General features: G+C 38.6%; 1 protein-coding gene across 3 annotated transcripts in view; it reads right to left on the bottom strand.

Moving 5' to 3' along the window:
- The window catches only part of aopep (aminopeptidase O (putative)), a 199,960-nt gene that overhangs the window by 5,502 nt on the left and 174,263 nt on the right, over positions 1 to 20,195 (bottom strand). For all 3 annotated transcript variants that reach the window (XM_018089437.2, XM_012971565.3, XM_012971569.3), the window contains one exon: positions 17,863 to 17,979. In XM_018089437.2, coding sequence (XP_017944926.1) covers positions 17,863 to 17,979 — 117 coding nt within the window. The remainder of the gene's footprint in view (positions 1 to 17,862; positions 17,980 to 20,195) is intronic.

Raw genomic sequence — 20,195 nt, 5'->3', positions numbered from 1 at the left:
AACGAGATAAGGTATAAAGAACGCTATTAGCCAGATGTGTTTGCATGGGGACTAGCAACATATGGTTCTCAATCTGTTGCTCCGATACAACTCCCAGCCTCCTAAAGCAGCTTACATCAAGGGCAATATTGGCAATGTCTATATTAGTGCTATACGGAGTAATATTCTAGCACAGGGGCCCCAACCTTTTTTTTACCTATGAGCCGCATTCCAATTTTAATAAAAGTTGGAGAGCAACACAAGCATGTGTTTGGGGGTGCCAAATATGGGCTGTTATTGGCTATCGGTAGCCCCTATGTAGACTGGCACCCAACAGGATGGTCTGCTTGGCAGTACACATGGTTGTGATGCAACCAAAACTTGCCTGTAAACCAAGAATTCAAAAATGAGCACCTGCGTTGAGACCACTGGAAGCAACATCCAAAGGGTTGGTGAGCAAAATGATGCTCACGAGCTACTGGTTGGGGACCACTGTTCTAGCACATTCTAGTATCACAGCTCCAGAATCTCCCTTACAATGTCCCAATCCCTCTCAAATGTGCACAACTGACTAGGCAGGCAAGGCTTTCTCTACAGCATAGATGTTATGGGTGTAGGAAAGAAGATGTCAGTGTGTTTGCCATTCTGCTATGTGTTAAGTAAATAGTGGCTAGTATTAATCTAGTGCGAAGCGCTACAGAGACAGTTCCGAAGGATAAACAAATATAAACAGTGCATGAACATCCCAGATATTCTGCTATTTGTACGCAGGAGGGTTTAGTGTCAGCACATGCCTCATTCATCACATCTAAGTTGAACAGCATCTTTCCAGCTCCCATGCACTTTATTAGGCATGCACACTAGCATTATGAGGAGCTATCAGCAAGTTCATATTAGCTAAAAGAGGTTATGAGGCTCAAAGAACTTAGATGACTTCCTAATTAAAATGATTAACAAGTGATGAATGGTTGGAGCTGGTCTCATATATTTACTTCTTTTTGCACAGTATTCAGCAGCAAAAGTGAGGAGACAATGGGGCAGGCTGAGTCAGTTAATCATTCGGAGTAATAAGGCATGGTAACCGGATGAATGGTTACTTCCAACAGCAACAAATATCTGCTTCAATATTAACTTTACAAAGACTGAACCTCTGTGGCACAGCTATATACAAAGGCAGGACCAATTTTGTCAGCACCAGTTCAATTACCCTCTCAATTTTTTTAACATGAGAATCTTAAAAGCGTTACCCAAGAGAGGTGGAGGTTACTATAGGAACAAAAACACAAAAAATGCATATTAAAAAACACGTGCAAGCATAGAAGTATTTTACTGAACTCAAATGCATAACCAAACCCATACAGATCCAGAAATCTAAAGCGGCACATTTTCTCCATTTGAGCTGAACAAATCCCAGACAGCCTGAGTCAAACTAAAGGAAAACTGTCCATCTGGAGGCCTGGGGGTCGGATGTAGCCTTGCAAGGGATTTTTTTTATTAATGGCCCCCATAATTACCCAGTACTCCAACGCCATTTGTGCATGACATCATTTTAGCAGGATAAAGCCTAAACATATAAGGATATAAAAGATAATCAGCTTGCTGCCCGGAGTGATGTTATTCTGTGTGAGGCCCACTGCATGACTGCAAAATGGGACATGTTAGAAGATTGCTTTATTGATAATGTTAGTCAGTACATCCTGTACACCCTGGATAAGTCTGGTTATGGAGCTAAAATGGATAAATATGCTCTTATCTCCATACGTAATGCACAAAGGTATAGTAACCTATGGCAACCAAAAAGATGTTTAAACAGGTGATGAGTACATGCTGCCTGCTGGTCAATATAGATGATTAGACCTGTAGCAAACTATGCAGAATGTTAAACTCAATAGGTAATTTAATAAACTAGGGTTATCCAAATACATGTTAGTACATAAGTTACCACTGTGGTGTCCTACCACAGGCACACATCAGTACAGTGATTCTGTCATGGGAATAGCTCTGGCATCTATTATCTGAAAAGCGGTTACCCAGAAAGTTTTGAATGAAAGCACTGCCATTTGCTATAGAGTAATATTTAAACAAAAAACTCTTCTTTTTTTAGGGATTGTTTTTTTCTTTGTAATAGCTAGAAAATGCCTTGATGATAAACCTAGTTATAAATTCATATTCATGGCAAAACTATCCATTTTTTTACATGTAAGAGCAGTGGCACATGTGAAGATTAGTCGCCTGTGATAAACCTTCACTATTGCAGGCAACTAATCTCCTTTAAATGCCATCCCACCGGCAAGAATGTAATTTGCAGGTGGGATACACACGTGTTGCCTTGCGAGGCAACTTCGGGAAACCAAAGTGGCGTGTATGCCTTCCCACCGGCGATTTACATTCTTGCCGGTGGGTAGGCATTATGGGGAGATTAGTTGCCCACAGTAACGAAGATCCCAAGCATTCCGGATAATCGATCCCTAAACTATAACTGGTGTAGCAAGTGCTATTAAAGATTATCTCCTAACATTATTATAAAGTGTCTTTCATGAAGTGCGTGTTAGTATCTGAATTGTGCTCTGCCTTGGGAAAAGGCCAGGGAAAGAGGGAGGGGTGATTTAGCCCAAAGACTGCTAATAAAAAAAAAGTTTGTTTCTTCTTTTCCTTTTTTGAATCTGTTACACTCCTCGGGGAAACTGGATTCTTTAGAGATTAGCAATAAAATAGCCGTCAAACGGATTATACAACAGCACTTTGTGCTAGGCATGAATACTCCCTCCATAGATCATGTGGGATATCCCTGTGTCTGGAATCTATATAATAACATGTTACTATTAAGCTTTACTCTCAAAAACAAAACAATCATTTATAGACATTGTCTGCGGGAAAACAAATACTGGAAATTCCGAATGGAGAAACATATTAAATGAAGGGTACACAGCCCCCCCTTTTTTTTCTTGCAGCGATCTTTCAGTGGTCGGAAGGAATTCTCTATACAAAGGCACGTCTTGTTATAAAAAGCTGAATAGCGTAATCTTTGTAAAAACACAGGAAATGAAAGCACTATAAAAATATACATATTACTGCTTCTCTTTTGAAGGGCTTAAAAATCATAAATCCCAAAGCCTGATGCTTTATGGTACACAAGCTACAATTCTGTGTTGTTTAAGGAGGTATAAAGCCGAATCATTGCAAATAGGCTTTCTGAAAATGTTTAACGTCAATAATATGATCCGTGTATATAACAGCAGCCCTACATACTTCATATAAATATGAAGAAGGCTTATTAATAAACTAATACAAATGCCAGACTGTATACACCCTATAAGAAAAATCCTCCTATAGCTGTAACAGGGTTGGGCGAAAGCCCTGAACTACAAATCCCAGCATCCAGCCAAATGGCACAACGGATAAAATTGCCTATTCAAATGCAGACAAGAGGGTATTTTTAGAGAAATTAGTGTGTGTGCATTACCCTCCTCCTAGGCAGCCAAGTGCCACCAAAGTTCCTATGTACAGGTACAGGTATGGGATATCCTATCCGGAAACCCGTTATCCAGAAAGCTCCAAATTACGGAAAGCCCGTCTCCCATAGACTCCATTTTAATCAAATAATTCAGCATTTTAAAACTGATTTCCTTTTTCTCTGTAGTAATAAAACAGTACCTTGTAATTGATCCCAACTAAGATATAATTAATCCTTATTGGATGCAAAACAATCCCATACGGTTTAATTAATGTTTTCTTGATTCTTTGGTAGACTTAAGGTATGGAATACCCCTGGTCCCAAGCATTCTGGATAACGGGTCCTATACCTGTACTATAAAGTGTTTTGTTGAGGCTCCCACACAAGAAGTAAAGAAACAAAACATAGCAGGTGTATAGCAGAGGTAACTAAAACATGTTTATATTACTTGGAGGCACATATGCCTAGCAAGAGAAGACCTAGTAGAAGTATCACACTTGTAAAATTACCATTTTACCTGATGACAGAATATAGAACTCCCCATATACATTCATTGCAAAGGCTCTGTCTGTGGTTAAAGTTTCTTGTAAATAAAGCTACTACAAGCTGTACTGTTCTATTCTCTGCACCGCTGCTTCTGGCTTTGGAAACAACATATCAGAAAACCTCCTGGCTTACGAAGAAGTAATGTTAAAACCATATAAAGTGTATAATGAATGTATACTGCTCTACAGGAGAGGAAAGTGCCTTTGCAGGATGTCTGTGCTGTTTTGTTACAACAGTACAAATGTGGTTCCTTTCTTTAAATGTGTGCATCTCCTGAACAATAAGATAAAATTACAATATAGGCGTATAGGAGTATGTGTGTAACACTTTACATACGTTCATACTGACAGTACTTCTTTTATTTCCTTTTATTAGTCATAAAGATTAGGGGCAGCACTTACAGAGAATCTCCAGTTGCAGGAGTGGTGCAGTGAGTTATTATTATTATTAACATTTATTTATAAAGCGCCAACATATTCCACAGCACTGTACAATAAGTGGGTTTCATACATTGGACATACAGAGTAACATATAAAGCAATCAATAACCGATACAAGAGGTGAAGAGAGCCCTGCCCAAAAGAGCTTAAAATCTACAAGGAGAAAGGGTTGAGACACAAGGTGTGGGAATGGGCATGACCAGAGTTGTGAGAGGTGTGGCACAGGGTATTGCTAAACTAGATTAGGGTAAGCTTCTCTAAATAAATGTGTTTTTAGAGATCTCTTGAAGGCAGAGAGATTGGGAGAAAGTCTGACAGTTTGTGGGAGCGAATTCCAGAGAAGGGGGGCAGCCCTTGCAAAGTCTTGAATGCGAGCGTGTGAGGAGGGAATGAGAGAGGAGTTGAGGAGCAGGTCAGTAGAGGAGCGTAACAAGCGGGTTGGTACCTAGAGATGAGTTCAGAGATGTAGGGTGGGGCAGAGTTATAAACGGTTAGAATAAACTGTTGGAATAAAACACAAATATGTTTTTGTAAATAAGCATCAGAAGGGAGAGCAGAGGAAGCTGTGTTGTTAAATACACCCCCATGTACAGTACTTTATCCTTACTGGGAATTCTTTGGCCAGATGGGCTAAAGAGGAATGAAGGTTTAGTCCATTGTTACAAACTATAGACTAATTTCAGCATACCATTTACTATTAAGAGGTGATACTGCTAGATGTATTCAGAAATGCTTGTGGATATCTTTCTGCATATGCTACAAAACAACTATTCGTTTTTTATTCTAGTATGGTAAAAGGCGGTCAATTTGTGGAGCTCTCCAAAGTTTTTAATGGTTTTAAAGAACTTCATAAAATAAACAACAGACGAGTATTCTCTTAGCATAGACAGAGTATAGTTACTTGTGTTCTACAGGTGTCCATCTAATTTTCATTTCTTATTTTTCATTGACATGGCAACAGGCATTGACTAAGAACCTAGTTAGTGCTGGCTATGTCTGCAGCCAAGCCCCATGACATTAAGTAAGATATACTGGCAAGGCTTGAAGCAATGGGCTACACCCAAACTACTGTGGGTCATGCTATTGCTCTGTGTGACCACAAAGACAGCTCAGTGGTTCTACAGAGAAACAAGAGTGTCAACTGTGAAATGCTTGTCCTGGCAAGCGTGATTCTCAGCTGACAGTTATGTGCCTGCAGGCATAAGGCAGAAGCCAAGCATTATAGGCCCTGCCTTGTCTGACAGTGAAAATCAATGTTATTATCTCTGCATCTCAATATTTCTAGTCAAGGTTGTAATGACTGGAGTTTCCAGATTTTCCAAACAGATATGGCTGCTAGAGCTTCTTTGTCATGTTACGCTAAGCAGAATCCTACCTGTATAACATTGCTGCAACTGGGATATTTTAATTACAAAATATAACTAGTTGCCTAAAGTATGGACTGGCATCCTCAGATAAATGGTGCCAGGTCAAATAGTGTAAATGTTAGATTTTTTTCATGACTAGTTCTTTTGGAAAATCCTTATGTACGGTATATAAATCTGGCCATACACTGGCTAATCCTGCATGATATCTGACTGACTGGGCTGTGGTCCAAATGGACATATACCTTACAGGTTCGGGATCACTGCCTTGCAACAATGTGGATGGTCTATAGTTCTGTTCATTCGTGCAGACAACCAGCATGATTGAAACTGCAAGTGATGGTTGGTCTGTTGGTATTAGGCCCTGAGCTAACATACATAGACGTAGATGGTCCAACAGGATTGACCAGCTCTGGGCATGTACGGCAAGCTTAATTTAAAGGGGTGATTCACTTTCAGGTTAACTTTTAGTATGTTATAGAATGTCCAATTCTAAGCAACTTTTCATTATTTATTTATTTGTTATGGTTTTTTTTCAATTATTTGCCTTCTTCTTCAAACTCTTTGTAGTTTTTAAATGGGGGTCACTGACACCGCTAGCAAAAAAACTATTGCTCTGTGAGGCTACAGTTTTATTCTTACTTTTTGTAACTTTCTTTTCTATTCAGGCCCTCTCCTATTCATATAACAGTCACTTATCCAAACCACTCCCTAGTTGCTAAGGTAACTTGGACCCTAACAACCAAATAGCTGCTGAAACTCCAAACTGGACAGCTCCTGAATTGAAAATGAAATAACTAAAAAACTACAAATAATGAAAAATGAAGACCAACTGCAAATTGTCTCAGAATATTATGCTCTACATCATTCTAAAAGTTAATTCAAAGGTGAACTCCTCCATTAAATGAACACATTTGGTTTTCAGATATTATACACTACTTTGTAATGTAGCTTTTAAGATATAATAAACTGCTCTTGATTTCTTTAAAAACTCAATTTTACTTACATTATTATAGGTACTACATATGTCCCTGTTGGGAAACTCTCATGGATTATATGCATGGATTATGCATTTCTTCTTGCATCTCCAAAATTCACAAGGGTTTGTCAATGCTGATTGGTCAAACAAAATTCCGCACTAGATGCCTCTAGAAGCAAGGTGCATTGAATGAAATTCAGTGACATTAATATTCGTTGCAATGAGATCAGATGTTGTTTGTGCTACAGGCCAGTTGCTTGAACCATAATTACTCATAATTCCTCCACTTGTTATCAGCCAGAGCACGCTGGCAGTAAGCGGATGCATGTTCGTCCAATGATGCCCTCAGCTAACTGCGACTGTTTCCTCCATTCAATCCTTTATGGCCTGGCAGGAAATGATGAGAGGCTCCTATTTAGCAGCCGCTCTATTAAGGCTAAATTAAAACAACCCCCATCACGAACAGTTACACTTCCCAGCATCAACAGACAAGGACCGAGACAGAAGCATCTCTTTGTTCTCACAAGATGAATATACTGTATGACAAACTGCAAATACATTTCCATTAAATCAATATTACTATTTTGTCTACATACAGAGGTCCGTGCAGCCCATACATTGGGAACCAGCTGTGTGTATAATTCAGTATGAACATTCTGCTCTTGTTTTATGTTCTCCTGCATCTTTTTATTAGAGCTGCCATATTAAATAGAAAAAGCATACTATCAAAATAGATTCACTTAAATATATAAAAGATTCCCTGCCGGTTCTGCTGGTACACAGCTACGTACAACTGTATATAAATCTGTCTCACTGTAATACATCCCGGCTGTTCTGTCCCATTTTAGAAGCGAAACCGCTCAGTCTCACGCCTTTTTCACTTTGTAGAACTTTCCTTTCACATAATTTAGCGTTGCCAACTGAACAGCGCATAAAACCCTATCATGCTGCCAAAATATTTAATGCATTAAAATGCCAGACAGCGTGACAGGATACATATCACTGTTTCCATCTTTTCGTGTTTCTCCGTCACTACAGTCACAATATTCTAATAACGCGTACACAAACATCTGCCTCCAGCTCACAGCCTCACGAGGGAAGCGTTTTAGCCGTGCCACTACGTCTTACTGAATGCAACTTCTATACATTACCATGAAGAAGTAGTAATAAGATGATAACATTATAACAGGGTGCTGTCTGGAAAGGAGATTTCCTGGATTTCTTATTCTTTAGTTGTGCAGTAGTGTTCTTTACAGAGTTCGTTCCTTACAAATGATCTGTTTTTTTATAGTAAGTGAAACTTCCGATGTACTAAGATATGTAATTCTGTCACATAGCATAATGTTCCAGTACAGAGTTGCAGGGTCTGCTCTGTATTCTGTGGCTTTACTATGGTGACATGTTTAAGTACCACTAAATACAGCTAACTATTTGATTATATGAAATAACAGTTACAGATCCTAAACTTTCAGACTGCAACCCACCAAACAGTGAAAGCCCAGGCTGATGGGCAATAATGGGTTTGATTTAAAGGGTAATTGCTAAAGTTTGAAAACAACACAGCATCTAACTACTAATATCCTTTATAGGGATTCTGTCTGGGATTCGGCCAAGATTCTGCCTTTTTCAGGATTCGGATTTGGCCAAATCTATTACAAAGGATTCAGGTTTCAACCGAATTCCAAAATAGTGGATTCAGTGCATCCCTAATCCTTTATTAGTCATGTTTGGGCCAATATTGAGCAAAATGCATGCAAGGTGTTTAGAAAATAGATGCTATTTTAACATCAGCCTGCAAGGAGAAGCATGTCTCCATACATTCATGTCTAAATACAAATTACATTTGCTTGCTGCTGAATGGATATTTTACATGCAATATTTCTTCAAACCACTCAGTCAATGGCTTAGCTAAACCTGCTCTGGGGTCTCCACAGACAGGTTTGTTGCTGCACGTTGGGCTACCTATCAGCCTGCCGGCATGTTTTAATTTGTAGGGTAGGGCTAACAAGCCTTCAACAATTGCACCAACACAACACTTCTAAGTACTATGAGCAGAGTTCTGTCATTAAGCACAGTGGCAGCTCCTATTCATATTCATAAATACAAACAGGCATTATAAGAATACTCTGTACACACAAAATAAGTCAGTCCATTGTGCATTACAGTCTATTTAATGAAAATAATGAACAAATGAATAATAAACATTGCTTATAGGCAGGGTATAACGCAGACAGGCTTTTTAAATATTTTACTTGCCCTCCAGACAAGGTGATGATCAATTTCACACACAAGCAGAACAAAAAAGCATATGGAGACAAAACAAGAAGACTGAAAAGCTAACAAAGGTATTCCCCCCGGAGGCAACATCATTTAGACCTGCTTCCTGCGTATATATATAACGTGAGGCATTGCTAACAGAACCTTTCATTCGACTTTCACACGCAGCAGCAGCAGCAGCTCCGCTGACCATTTTGGGAAGTGAACTTGGAAGTAGTAGGAACACCATCTGCAGTTGTAATTTGCATCTAAATTGCATTTAGCACTTTTGTTTTTGTGTACATTTAATATCCCTATGTACTGATGGTCTGGGTCCAAAGATAGACAGATATACTTATATTATCAGCAACTGGAGGATGCCTGAAGTATTTACTGGCAAACTATCAACCAAATTAATTGAACTGCAGTTCTGTGATGTTCAAGTTATCATGGCTCCCATTTTCATGTTTTTGGTTTTTTTTTTGCTAAAGGGATAGATGGGAGTAGTTTTTGTGACACCAAGATTGAGATCATTGAGTGGCTCTGGGTCAAACTTACTGTACCGGTACCCTAAGGGGCAGATTTATTCAAATTCATACTTGTGTGACTTTTGTGGTTTTTAAAAAAGCATGAATGTCTCCGCATTTATTAAAAACATGATTACAAAAAGCACAAATTTAAAAAAGTTGTGGGACAAATACAAAAACAGAGCAAATTCCCTCAAAATCTTCATTTAATTAAAGGAGAACAACCCCCCCCCCCCCCCCCGGGATATAAAAGCCCCCTTAAATATCACTGCCTTGACCATCCTCACCTCTCCCTTATTGCATAGTTTCTAACTTTTAAACCTGTCCCTATCGCTAACCCCAACCTAAAAGAGCAGTGCAGCAGCGTACCTGGCCGACATCTTCCCTACAAGCGAACAGTCTTTGGGTCTCTCGGTCGATACGGGGCCTGCTTGCGCATGTATTGTGTATCTGATGATATCCTCAGGGGACCTACAATGCATTTCCAGGAAGTCACTTTTGTATGATTGGTGTCAGCCAACTATTTCATGTTCAGAACATCCTCCGATTTTTTATTTTTAGGGCTTTATCGTACATTTTCAGTCTGAATGTTAGCTTTAGACCAGTGAATTTAAATGTACTATTGATATCCAAACATTCGTCGGAGGAGGACTAAAATCTGAACACGTATGGCCACGTTAAAACCTCAGATTTGCTAAGGACAGCTCCCATTGTCTTCTACATGACCTCTCCAGTTTTTAGATGGCGTAGTCTTGTATCAGTTGTATTTTTTTAATGTAAATTTGATTTGAGGAAACAAAAAAAAAAAATATGAATGTTTATCTGCCCCTAACTGTCCCTGGGGTAAGGCCTGCAGATCAGCTTACCTTGCTGTTCATGCAAACCAAATCAGCCCAGCCAGACTAAAGCTAGGGCTAGTCTGCAGCCCACACCAATGCTAGAGATGGATTTTATCTTATTAAACATATAATCAAATAACAGTTCCCTGGTATGGTCACATCAGCTCACAGTATAAAGCTCTAATCTTGAGAAACGTGGAGAACCCCAACGAGCTCTGTATTATAACTATAATTCAATCATTCACAATTATACCAAGGCAAAATGTGCAATTCTTTGGACCAGACAACTTTAACAGTCGGTGGGTTGATCTAAAGTGTTGCAAGTTGCTGCTCAACAGCATAGTTATCACTAGTTTGGAGTCAGAAAATAACAGAAAGCCACAGTTTGATCCCTCCATCTACACAACATGTTCATCTGTAGATGTGAAAACAGGGACATAGGTGTAGAATGATCCTGGTAACCTCATAATGTACATGTCTGAGAAGTAATCACTAGTATAGAATTTCGTACTGTGCCCTCAGAACACAGACATAATTAAAACCATAATTAAGAGACAATGAAATGCTGGAAGACTTTTTTCCTTCCAAAGAAAAAGCATTAACTTAGCTAAACAGCAGATTATGAACGATTTAAAGATATAATGGTTTATAAGTTAGATCCTTTGCCAAGGGCTGAATAACCAGGTCTAGTTGGTCTTTAAGCCTTTAGTATAACAAATACATTCCCAGAACCTTAGGCAGCTACAAGAAAATGAATTGTGACATCTTTAGGCTAATATTATTTGTGGGAAACCTACCTACTATAAAATAAAAGGGATGGTTTAACCAACCGTGAAAAACTTTAAAGCGTTTCATGAAATGGTGATCAGGTACAGAAAAAGGTTGCATACTATAACAACTTATGGAGCAAGGCACATGGTGCAATACTTGTTTATGTGGCTTAATTGCCTTGAAAAGACCATGGGCTGAAATTTTATGTTGCCAATTGATCAGCAGTCCATTTTGATGAGGTGCCAACTAAAACGATGTCATGAGGACCCCTCTGGCTGGCCCTTCCCAGCATACCTACATCTCAGCACCAACTTATGTCTAACAGTCAATATGACGTGACTTGCCTAATGAGAAGTAAATGCAACAAGGCTTGCAAATAATAGGATTAATATTTGATTTTATATAGTTACAGCCTGCCACTCTAACTAGCGTAACATTTTAAATAAGCACAAGAGAAAATGAAAAATTAAGAAGTGTACCAAAAGGCTTGCATTAAAAAAAATAGTCTACAAATGCTGTTTTAGGGTAATTCAAAGTAATACAGGCATGGGTTCCCTTATCCGGAAACCTGTTATCCAGAGAGTTCCCAATTACGGAAAGGCCATCTCCCATACTCAATTATAAGCAAAAAATGATTTCCTTTTTCTCTGTAATAATAAAACAATACCTTGTACTTGATCCCAACTAAGATATAATTAATCCTTATTCGGGGCAAAACAATCCTATTGGGTTTATACGATATTAACAACTGATGGTCATACACTGGCCTATCAACCTATTATACCATGCAAGTGGCCACATACATGCACGGCAAACTCCCACTGCAAGAAGTTAACTGCAACTAAGGAGCATTTTTAATTCCTCATCTGCACCAGATCCTTGTGTTCTTAAAAACTAACCCCTAACCCCCTGGCATATAAGCTCAGACAATCAGGCACTATAAGTAAAACAAACAGCAGGTGTAGGAAAAAAAATATCACCCCAACACTAACCAGTGATTTGATTCTATTACAGGTACAGGATGCATTATCAGGAAACCGGTAATCTAGAAAGCTCCGAATTACGGTAATACCATGTCCCATAGAGTCCACTTTAATCAAATAAGTCAAATCTTTAAAAAGAATTCCCTGTTTCTCTGTATTAATAAAACGGTAGCCTAAAGTATGGAGATACAACTTATGGAAAGACCCCCTATCCAGAAAACCCCATGTCTCAAGCATTCTGGACAACAGGTCTCATACCTGTACCAAATTGTGGGGATCAGCTATACATAACCTAAACAAAGTATTTGCTATGCAATGTGCAATGTTTTGTACTGAAGTTTACTTTAACTTTATTATACAGTATAATACAATGGGAGCATTTGATGGAAATAAGGGGCTTCTTTAATGTAAACAAATCTGTATGATTTATTATAAGTGCTTTTAAGTTACAGTTGTGAAATATGCTGCCACAGTTTGAATGCTTTCACTTTAATAGGCAGGCCGCAGACACAAAGACGTATCTGTGTGCACAGTCCCAATCCATGCATGCTATTGTTTAAACACTTTGTATAATGGGCACACTGATATTGCCAGAAACATATATTCAGCCTTCAACCAATGGACAAAATAAGTTTATTTGAAATAATTATGTTCAATGTAAACAACTAGCCAAAGTGGCCAATGTATAGATTATACACATATTTAAAGTGCCAATACATTCTACTGCCTCTATACAAAAGAAGGATTCATACACAAAGATACTGATTATATATATAACGATAAAATCAAAGTGGATGATCATTTTAAAGAGTATCTGCAAATATCAAAATAAGACATACACAAAGGTGCCATATGCCCAAAGCCACATCTAACGACATTTCTGAAAGATAAGAGCAGACCTGTCCTAGAAGAAAGCTACAGGCACACAACGAAAATAAGACCTTCATTCCCTTGATACTGGGTCAGGGACAAAAAAAACACAAACGGCACTCACACTGCCGCTAAAGCTTAATTAACTTAACTTACTTTAGCCTTTTTTACTGTAAAAAAGTAAAGATGAGTGCCATTCCTGTTTTGCCAGCATTAGAGCCAGGGAATGTGCACTGATCAGTGCTTTGTTTTGTATCTGACACAAATTTGGTCAGATCCCTTGCACCTCCATTATACTTTACTTTCCCTCAATGAGTCTTTGGTTAGAAAATGATTTAGTGGAAAGCAAATCAATGTATTTTATAGGGTACTGGAAACAAGCACAAACATAGCACCGGCAAATGATTTGTTAACAGCTTTCAGTATAAGAGTACACATAGCATTTGCTCCCTTAATTTTTGCCATTGCGGAGCATACGGCGGTGGAGCGAACATTAAGCATGCCATTAGCCTCCTGCAGGCAACTCTGCACAACTTTGTAAAATGAAGCAACGCATATGCCTTTCCACTGGCAATTCACTTTGTTGCAGGCGGAAAGGTATTTTGGGGAGATTGTGGTAGCAAAGATATATCACGGGGGACTAATCTCTGTGGGGCATTAGCCCAAGGATCAAAGCAAGCCATTTTATTGTACAGCTTAGTATTCCACAAGTTTTCCAAAAAAAAAAAAAATAGTAATTATAATAACCCAAACACAGAGGCTTTGTGTGTTCTCCAGTATCATTTTCTATGCCCCTTGCATCATATTACTTTAACTTGTATCAAACTACTATTTCCAAAAGGGAACCCCTGAATTTCTTATTACTAATTCATTAGTGATTAGGGTTCCTTCTCTCTGACCCCACCACTATAAAATTAACACAGTAAATAAAGCATTACATTGTATGCTGGCATTGAAAGAGGCATGCCCACTGAGTTCTTTTAGGGCCCATGCCACACACTATCCAGGGGTAGTAAGCACTAAAAATGGAGGTGTAAGATGCAGGTAGGGGCAGGGTTAAAGTGGTTGCTGAGATGTGTATATGCACTGCATGTATTACTGTGCTTATCCAAATGCAGAGGATTAAAGAAATTTTTGAACTCTTCTCCAGCAAAAACGCACAACTAAAAACATCAAGAGCAGCAGTGATGGACTTGCAGCACCCGGGTCTTATTGTGACCCATAACAAAGACATTGCATTTTAAAAGGCTAACAGAACAAGCTGTGAAAAAATGTTGTACTACTGTCAGCAATAAGTGATTTGAACTGAAAGCTGGGAGAATATATACCACTGCAGCAAAATCAGAACAAAATATGCAGCATTCAACAACTGCTTTAGAATTCTCAAAAGTTATTGCTTCTTTGAGCTGATATATATATAGCTACCCTGGTATTCTATATATGGCACTGTAGTCTTATGCTTTATAATCTGATATAGGTGCAGAGGCAAAGGGTGGATTAAGGGGCCAGACAAGATCAAAAAAGTCTGACAGGGGGAAAGAGAATAATGCTTTTACGGTCCATTTTGGAATGTCATTTTTCTCTTACAGATCCAATCGAAGACCATTTTGGCAGCAATCTGCCTCAAGCCACATTTGCAAGCAGTGTGTTTTTCTCCCAGCTGTACTCTCCAGTTGAGCAGACAGAGATATACCTAGTGATATGGGTTTAAAAGTCTCCATCCTGAGATAGTATTCTTTCAGAGGTATAGATTGGGTTTACATAAAGTCACTGAATTGCAAACAATGTTATCTAGGCTTCAATTCTGAAGTCTGGAAAAGTCCTTGCTATCACCTTGCCTGATAAGATGAAAGCTCAGATATACCCTTTGGAAAGGTCACCGTGTTGCTATCCTTAGGAGAATATGCACACACTTTACTGACAGTTTGGCTAGTGAGAATCAGACAGGCCACTTTGGTTTGATTTTAGAGAAGGGGGAGCAGCTAAGTCCCTACTTTGCGGATTAGAACTCTCACAGAGAGTCCGGGCTTTGATCCTTCCTCTCTCGTTGCTGTTCTCTCTCCCTCTTATAGAAATGACATTTCATTGGTATTTGGCCATGATGAAAATACATGGTAATTACTATATATAGTGAAACTATGTTTGCATAATAATTAAAAATAACTGTCTGGCATGTGTAAATGCATATAAACAATGTGGAAAAGGCAGGAATAAAATTAAGCAGATCTCTCTTGCCCTATAAGGATATTTTGCTTCCAGGAGGGATCGCTGGCTCTTCCATTTTGTAGTTGCTTCCCTATGAACTTATCAGCACAGCCATGAGTCAGCCAGAGTTAAAAATAAGGGAGAAACTCGGCGTTGTGACTGCCTTACTTGTACTGTTATGCGTCTGTGCTGTCAACATTTACACACTACAAGCATGTTAAACTCTCAGTCCTCTACTCGCTAAGGAATGCAACTCCCAGCAAGCTCAGTCAACTGACTAGCCGTAAATTCTACAGCCAGGGGTTTTGGCCCTACATTTTGGGAACCAGTGCTTTAGAGCAGTAGTTCCCAAAATATGAAGCTTCCCTTCAGGAAGTTGGGTGGAGAGGGCTGAGCTTGAAGGCCAGTTAAAATGAGATTTGAGGACAACGCCTATTTGCTCTCCTACATAAACCTGAAGTACGAGAAAGACCCTAAAAATACAGACAATAAACAATGCTAGCTGGATCTTGTTGGAGATTTTGCCATACTGCCTGCAATATAATGGCACAGGAGGTGGCTAGATTGTTTCTACTTCTATTAATATGAATTGAAAGTGTTATGGGTGGCTGGCCAATGTCAAAAACATGATGATGCCTCATGCATCAGAGACCTAAGATTCAACCAAAAAAAGAAAGCCCTGTGGCTTAGAGACGCACAAACCACTGTGCCAGCCATAAGTGCTAGCTCAAAAATTTCTTGAAATGCTTATATGGAAAATGTTCAGACAATACTTGTAACTTGCAATGTGCACAGTTAGCATAATGCTTAACTGGAAAACTTCGTATTATTTACTATGTTAGAATAAATACAGTATAGTCAGTAGTAGTTGGCACTGTCATTTCGATATGCCCCAAGTTTGGGTGGAGAAAAGAAAAATGTTGCCCATGCCAATGGTCCCCCAAGCACAGGGACTGTGGATTATGGAAACAATGTACTTTCCTAGCAAACACCACTGGCAAAAATGGAAGTCACGGTTCTGCAACAGCTGGATACATACATACATCTCTAAAAGTTCTCTATGACTAACTCAGGGAGAAAGAAAACATAACAAAAAAGAAAGATTTTTAAATCATGTGGACAACTGACAATTTATAGCTTCCTTCTCTAAAACTTCACTTCAGTGTCCCTTTAAATCTTAGAGTAAGATAGGAAACCCAAACACTGTCGCTCCAATCATTTATTTTTAGGACACGTTTACCACATATCTCCCTGCCCTGTCAGACAGAATGGTGTTCTTTTTAGCTCTCTTCTGATAAGCAAGGGGTTATATTTGTTTGCTAGGCAACATTGCCCTTGCTTTTCCAGCTCCTCTTGAAATAGAACTAGCAGCAGCTATGCTTCAAAGGGATACTCCTCTACCCTGTCCAACTCGATGGGCAATCCCCATGAGCACAGACACCTACAAGTCAACATACCTCTGAATTTGAGCCATTATTTTTTAGTGTATCATTACATGCAACCCCAGCATTAGTATTGTATTAGTCCCACATGTCAGGGTTTCGGCAGGAGCAAACAAACGTGCCTGTAAGTTTTGGAGTGTGGATAGTGCCAAAGTTTTAATTAAACGCAGTACCCCAGAGCTGCAAGGCAACAGTGCTAACCATTGCACCATGGCACTACCCATTCTGGATCAGCATTAGCAATCAATCTTCTGCTAGCAGCTGACTCACTTTGGATATGCACAGGCCAATCCCATTTTCAGTATAAACTTGTGTTAACTAAATGCATTTGGAAAGTCAACATAAGTCTAGTACTGAAAATGTTACTATTTCTACTAAGAAGGGCTTTTTTTAGTTATCAATAATAAGAAGTCAGTTGTCAAAGGTCATGACAAGTTTTTTCTTGTGGTGTATATTTCACTTTATATTTGCTTTAATATATATATTAGTGGGAGCAGCCATATTGTTTGGCTGAAGCATTCTCCAAAGACAATAACGAAAGCTTGTCATTTTTTAACCATTGGAAATTGCCACACCAAAGAGACATACACGGGTCTGAGAAAAGCAACAAATTTACAGGAAACTAACAATACTTATATAACATATGTGCAAGCACTGCTTATGATTACAGTATATTTAACCTATAAAGAGGCAAATCATTATTCCTGCTTTTTAACAGTGACAGAACAGGAAGGGTTCCAAATAACCCGAGGAGCCAGAATTTCACTATTCCACCTTCAAAATCTCAAATCCACAAGACTTCAAATGAATCCTGGTAAATGGCCTGACATTCCCATTAATCAATGCTTAAGAATGATAATGTTCCAAAATATGATCATGTTAATGTATGGCATAATGCATTATTAATGCATATTAGATGGATAGCTTGCAGGCACTATCAAGCACTTCCATATCCTGAAGAGGTCAATCAACATTTTCCATCAGGAAGGTTCTAAGAATAAATGATGAGTACACTTTTACTAATCCCTGCTTTTCCCATCGACCTTAATATTCCCTTTGTCTCAGGGTATATAAGTTGTAGTGCACCACTCAGCATAAACACAGATACAGAAAAGTGGGTTAAACTCAGCTGAGACAAATAGAGTTCTGTAGCTGTTTTAAATTGTGGTTCCCAGCATGCTCAGGGGTTATTTGCTATAATAAATTACCTCTGCATCCTGATTCCGCAACCTGTAGGTGTTCTCTAAGCATCGCAGGGTCCTGGGCAATAAGGGTCTCTCCTCCAGCAGTAAGTCAAGGAGCAATACCAGCTGCTCTGGGAGAATCTACAAAAAAAATGGATTTGGTTACTGGAATGCTTAACCATAACAAATTTATATCACGTTCTTAGCAGTTACTGCCCAGGTTGATGATGAAATGTTTGCTACCACATATAAAGTGTTTTTATATGCAGAAATGACCTCTTGCGCCAAAGAAATAAAAACTTTTTGATTTAATCTATTTGCTGCACAGCCTAGATACATGGCAGACTGAATTAACATTTCTATCATCACTTTTCCCTTATACAAGAATGGGATTCATTATCCAGAAAGCTCTGGCTCTGAACTCCGAGAAGACCATTTTCCATACACTCTATTTTAAGCAAATAATTTTTTTAAAATGATATCCTTTTTCTCTGTAATAATAAAACAGCAACTCGATCTTAATCCTATCTAAGGTATAATTAACCATTATTATCCTATTTGGTTTATTTAATGTTTAAATGATTTTTTTAGTACACTTAAGCCTCAAGTCTTACGGTATTAAGAGATCCAAATTACAGAAAGACCCCTTATCTGGTAAACCCCAGGTCCGGTACCTGTACACCATTGTAATAAAAAGAAATTGAAGCTATGAAGCATGCAAAAATCAAAGAGAAATATTTTATGACTAAAACTGTATTTTTCTAAGAGAAACAAAGATATCTTTTATTTGATCAAATTTTAACAACATTTTGTACATATAAGTCAAAATAAATGTTTTAAGTTGGTTGGTAAAAATGTTTTTCATTTAAAAAAAAGTGTTATCTGAGCTATCTGTCTGGTCAAAACAAGTTGCCCAGACACACACTGTGGAATTCTGTGCCACTTATTTCAGGAATTCAAGTGACGAATGTGCTCCTTATGCTCCAGGGTGAGGCCCAAGTCCCACTAGTACGTGTGGAAAGGCCCACATTCTGTAAAATAGAATGGCTGTCCCTAATGTCCCTTATTGTCCTAAGCGTTCAGCCTGTAGAGCAGGAGGGTTTTAAGCATACACTATAACTTTGTACAATTGCTTGTTCCTATTTTTTTAGGCCAGACAGACAGTGCTTGGGCAATAATGGAATTATCCTTGGGTGTGGCTGAATCATCATCAATCATTCTATTTTGAAATAAATAGAATTATAAAGAAGTGACTCCTGAATTGACAATGGTAATTCCAGCTCCTTATTTTGACTTAATATGACTTTTATCAGACTTCAAAAGTACATTTACCTTACCCCCGCAATTTCATCTATTTGCGAGACTGAACACTTCTACCATCTAGTTTAACTGAATGTCAGGTATAAGTGGTTCTGAGAAATTCTAGTGTTGCACAACAAATGTTCTTACCCATAAATGGATCTTTTTTTTATTCTGTTACCAGTTTATTAAATTGTAGTAAAACCCCTGTTTGTTATAATTGTATGTAAAGTGCTGGGTACCTTGCTGGGACTATATAAATTAATTATGATAAGACACACCATATAATACTCTGTAATGAACAGATATGTTCCTGTAATTAGAGTTTCATGCATTAAAATAATAACCTGCACACAGAACAGCTGATGGCATCCCACATACTGCTGTATCATCCTGAGGAGTATTATTCTAATCCATCTCTAATGAGGCCAAAAATGACTCAGCAGTTCAAAAACCTTTACATACAAATGTCACAGAATGTCATGAGAGGGATGCAAGGCTGAGTCATGGCAGTTTACATTCTGTCCTTGATTCACAGCTAGGGCAGACATTGGTAATCTAAGGCAGGGATGAGCAACCTGCAACCCTTCAGGTGTCGGAATTTTGTTAGGGAGATACAGGGAGCTGTAGTTTAACAGTGTTTGAACCTCACTTTCAGGCCTCAGTAGAAGTCCTTGGGGGCAGGACCCTCTCTTCTATATGGATTTTACTGTGGAATGGGAACATTCAATTAGTTTTATAAACAAATTACAGCAATAATAATGAGCCACCCATCCCATCCAAACAAAGCGTGACTGTCTGTTTAACATTTCCTCAAATGGCCCGTTCTTCTCATGGGGGGATTGTTATTTTTCCCTTTAAACAAAAATTGCTTATTTTATTCAGCTGAAAAGTAAATTCCAGAAAGCACCTGTGTATGCAAACACATTCTGCCCCATTAATGAATGCTCGCAACACAGTTTTGTTGGGGTTGCACGGAAGGTCGCACGCACCTTCTTTTTATGGGGAAAATAAACAAAAACATTCCTATATTAGAGACAGCCTGGGTGGGATAAGGG

Source organism: Xenopus tropicalis, chromosome 1 (genome assembly GCF_000004195.4).
Source record: "Xenopus tropicalis strain Nigerian chromosome 1, UCB_Xtro_10.0, whole genome shotgun sequence".
Taxonomy (NCBI): Eukaryota; Metazoa; Chordata; class Amphibia; order Anura; family Pipidae; genus Xenopus; species Xenopus tropicalis.
Note: the sequence above shows the minus strand (reverse complement) of the source record. Positions and strands in the feature narration are given on the sequence as shown.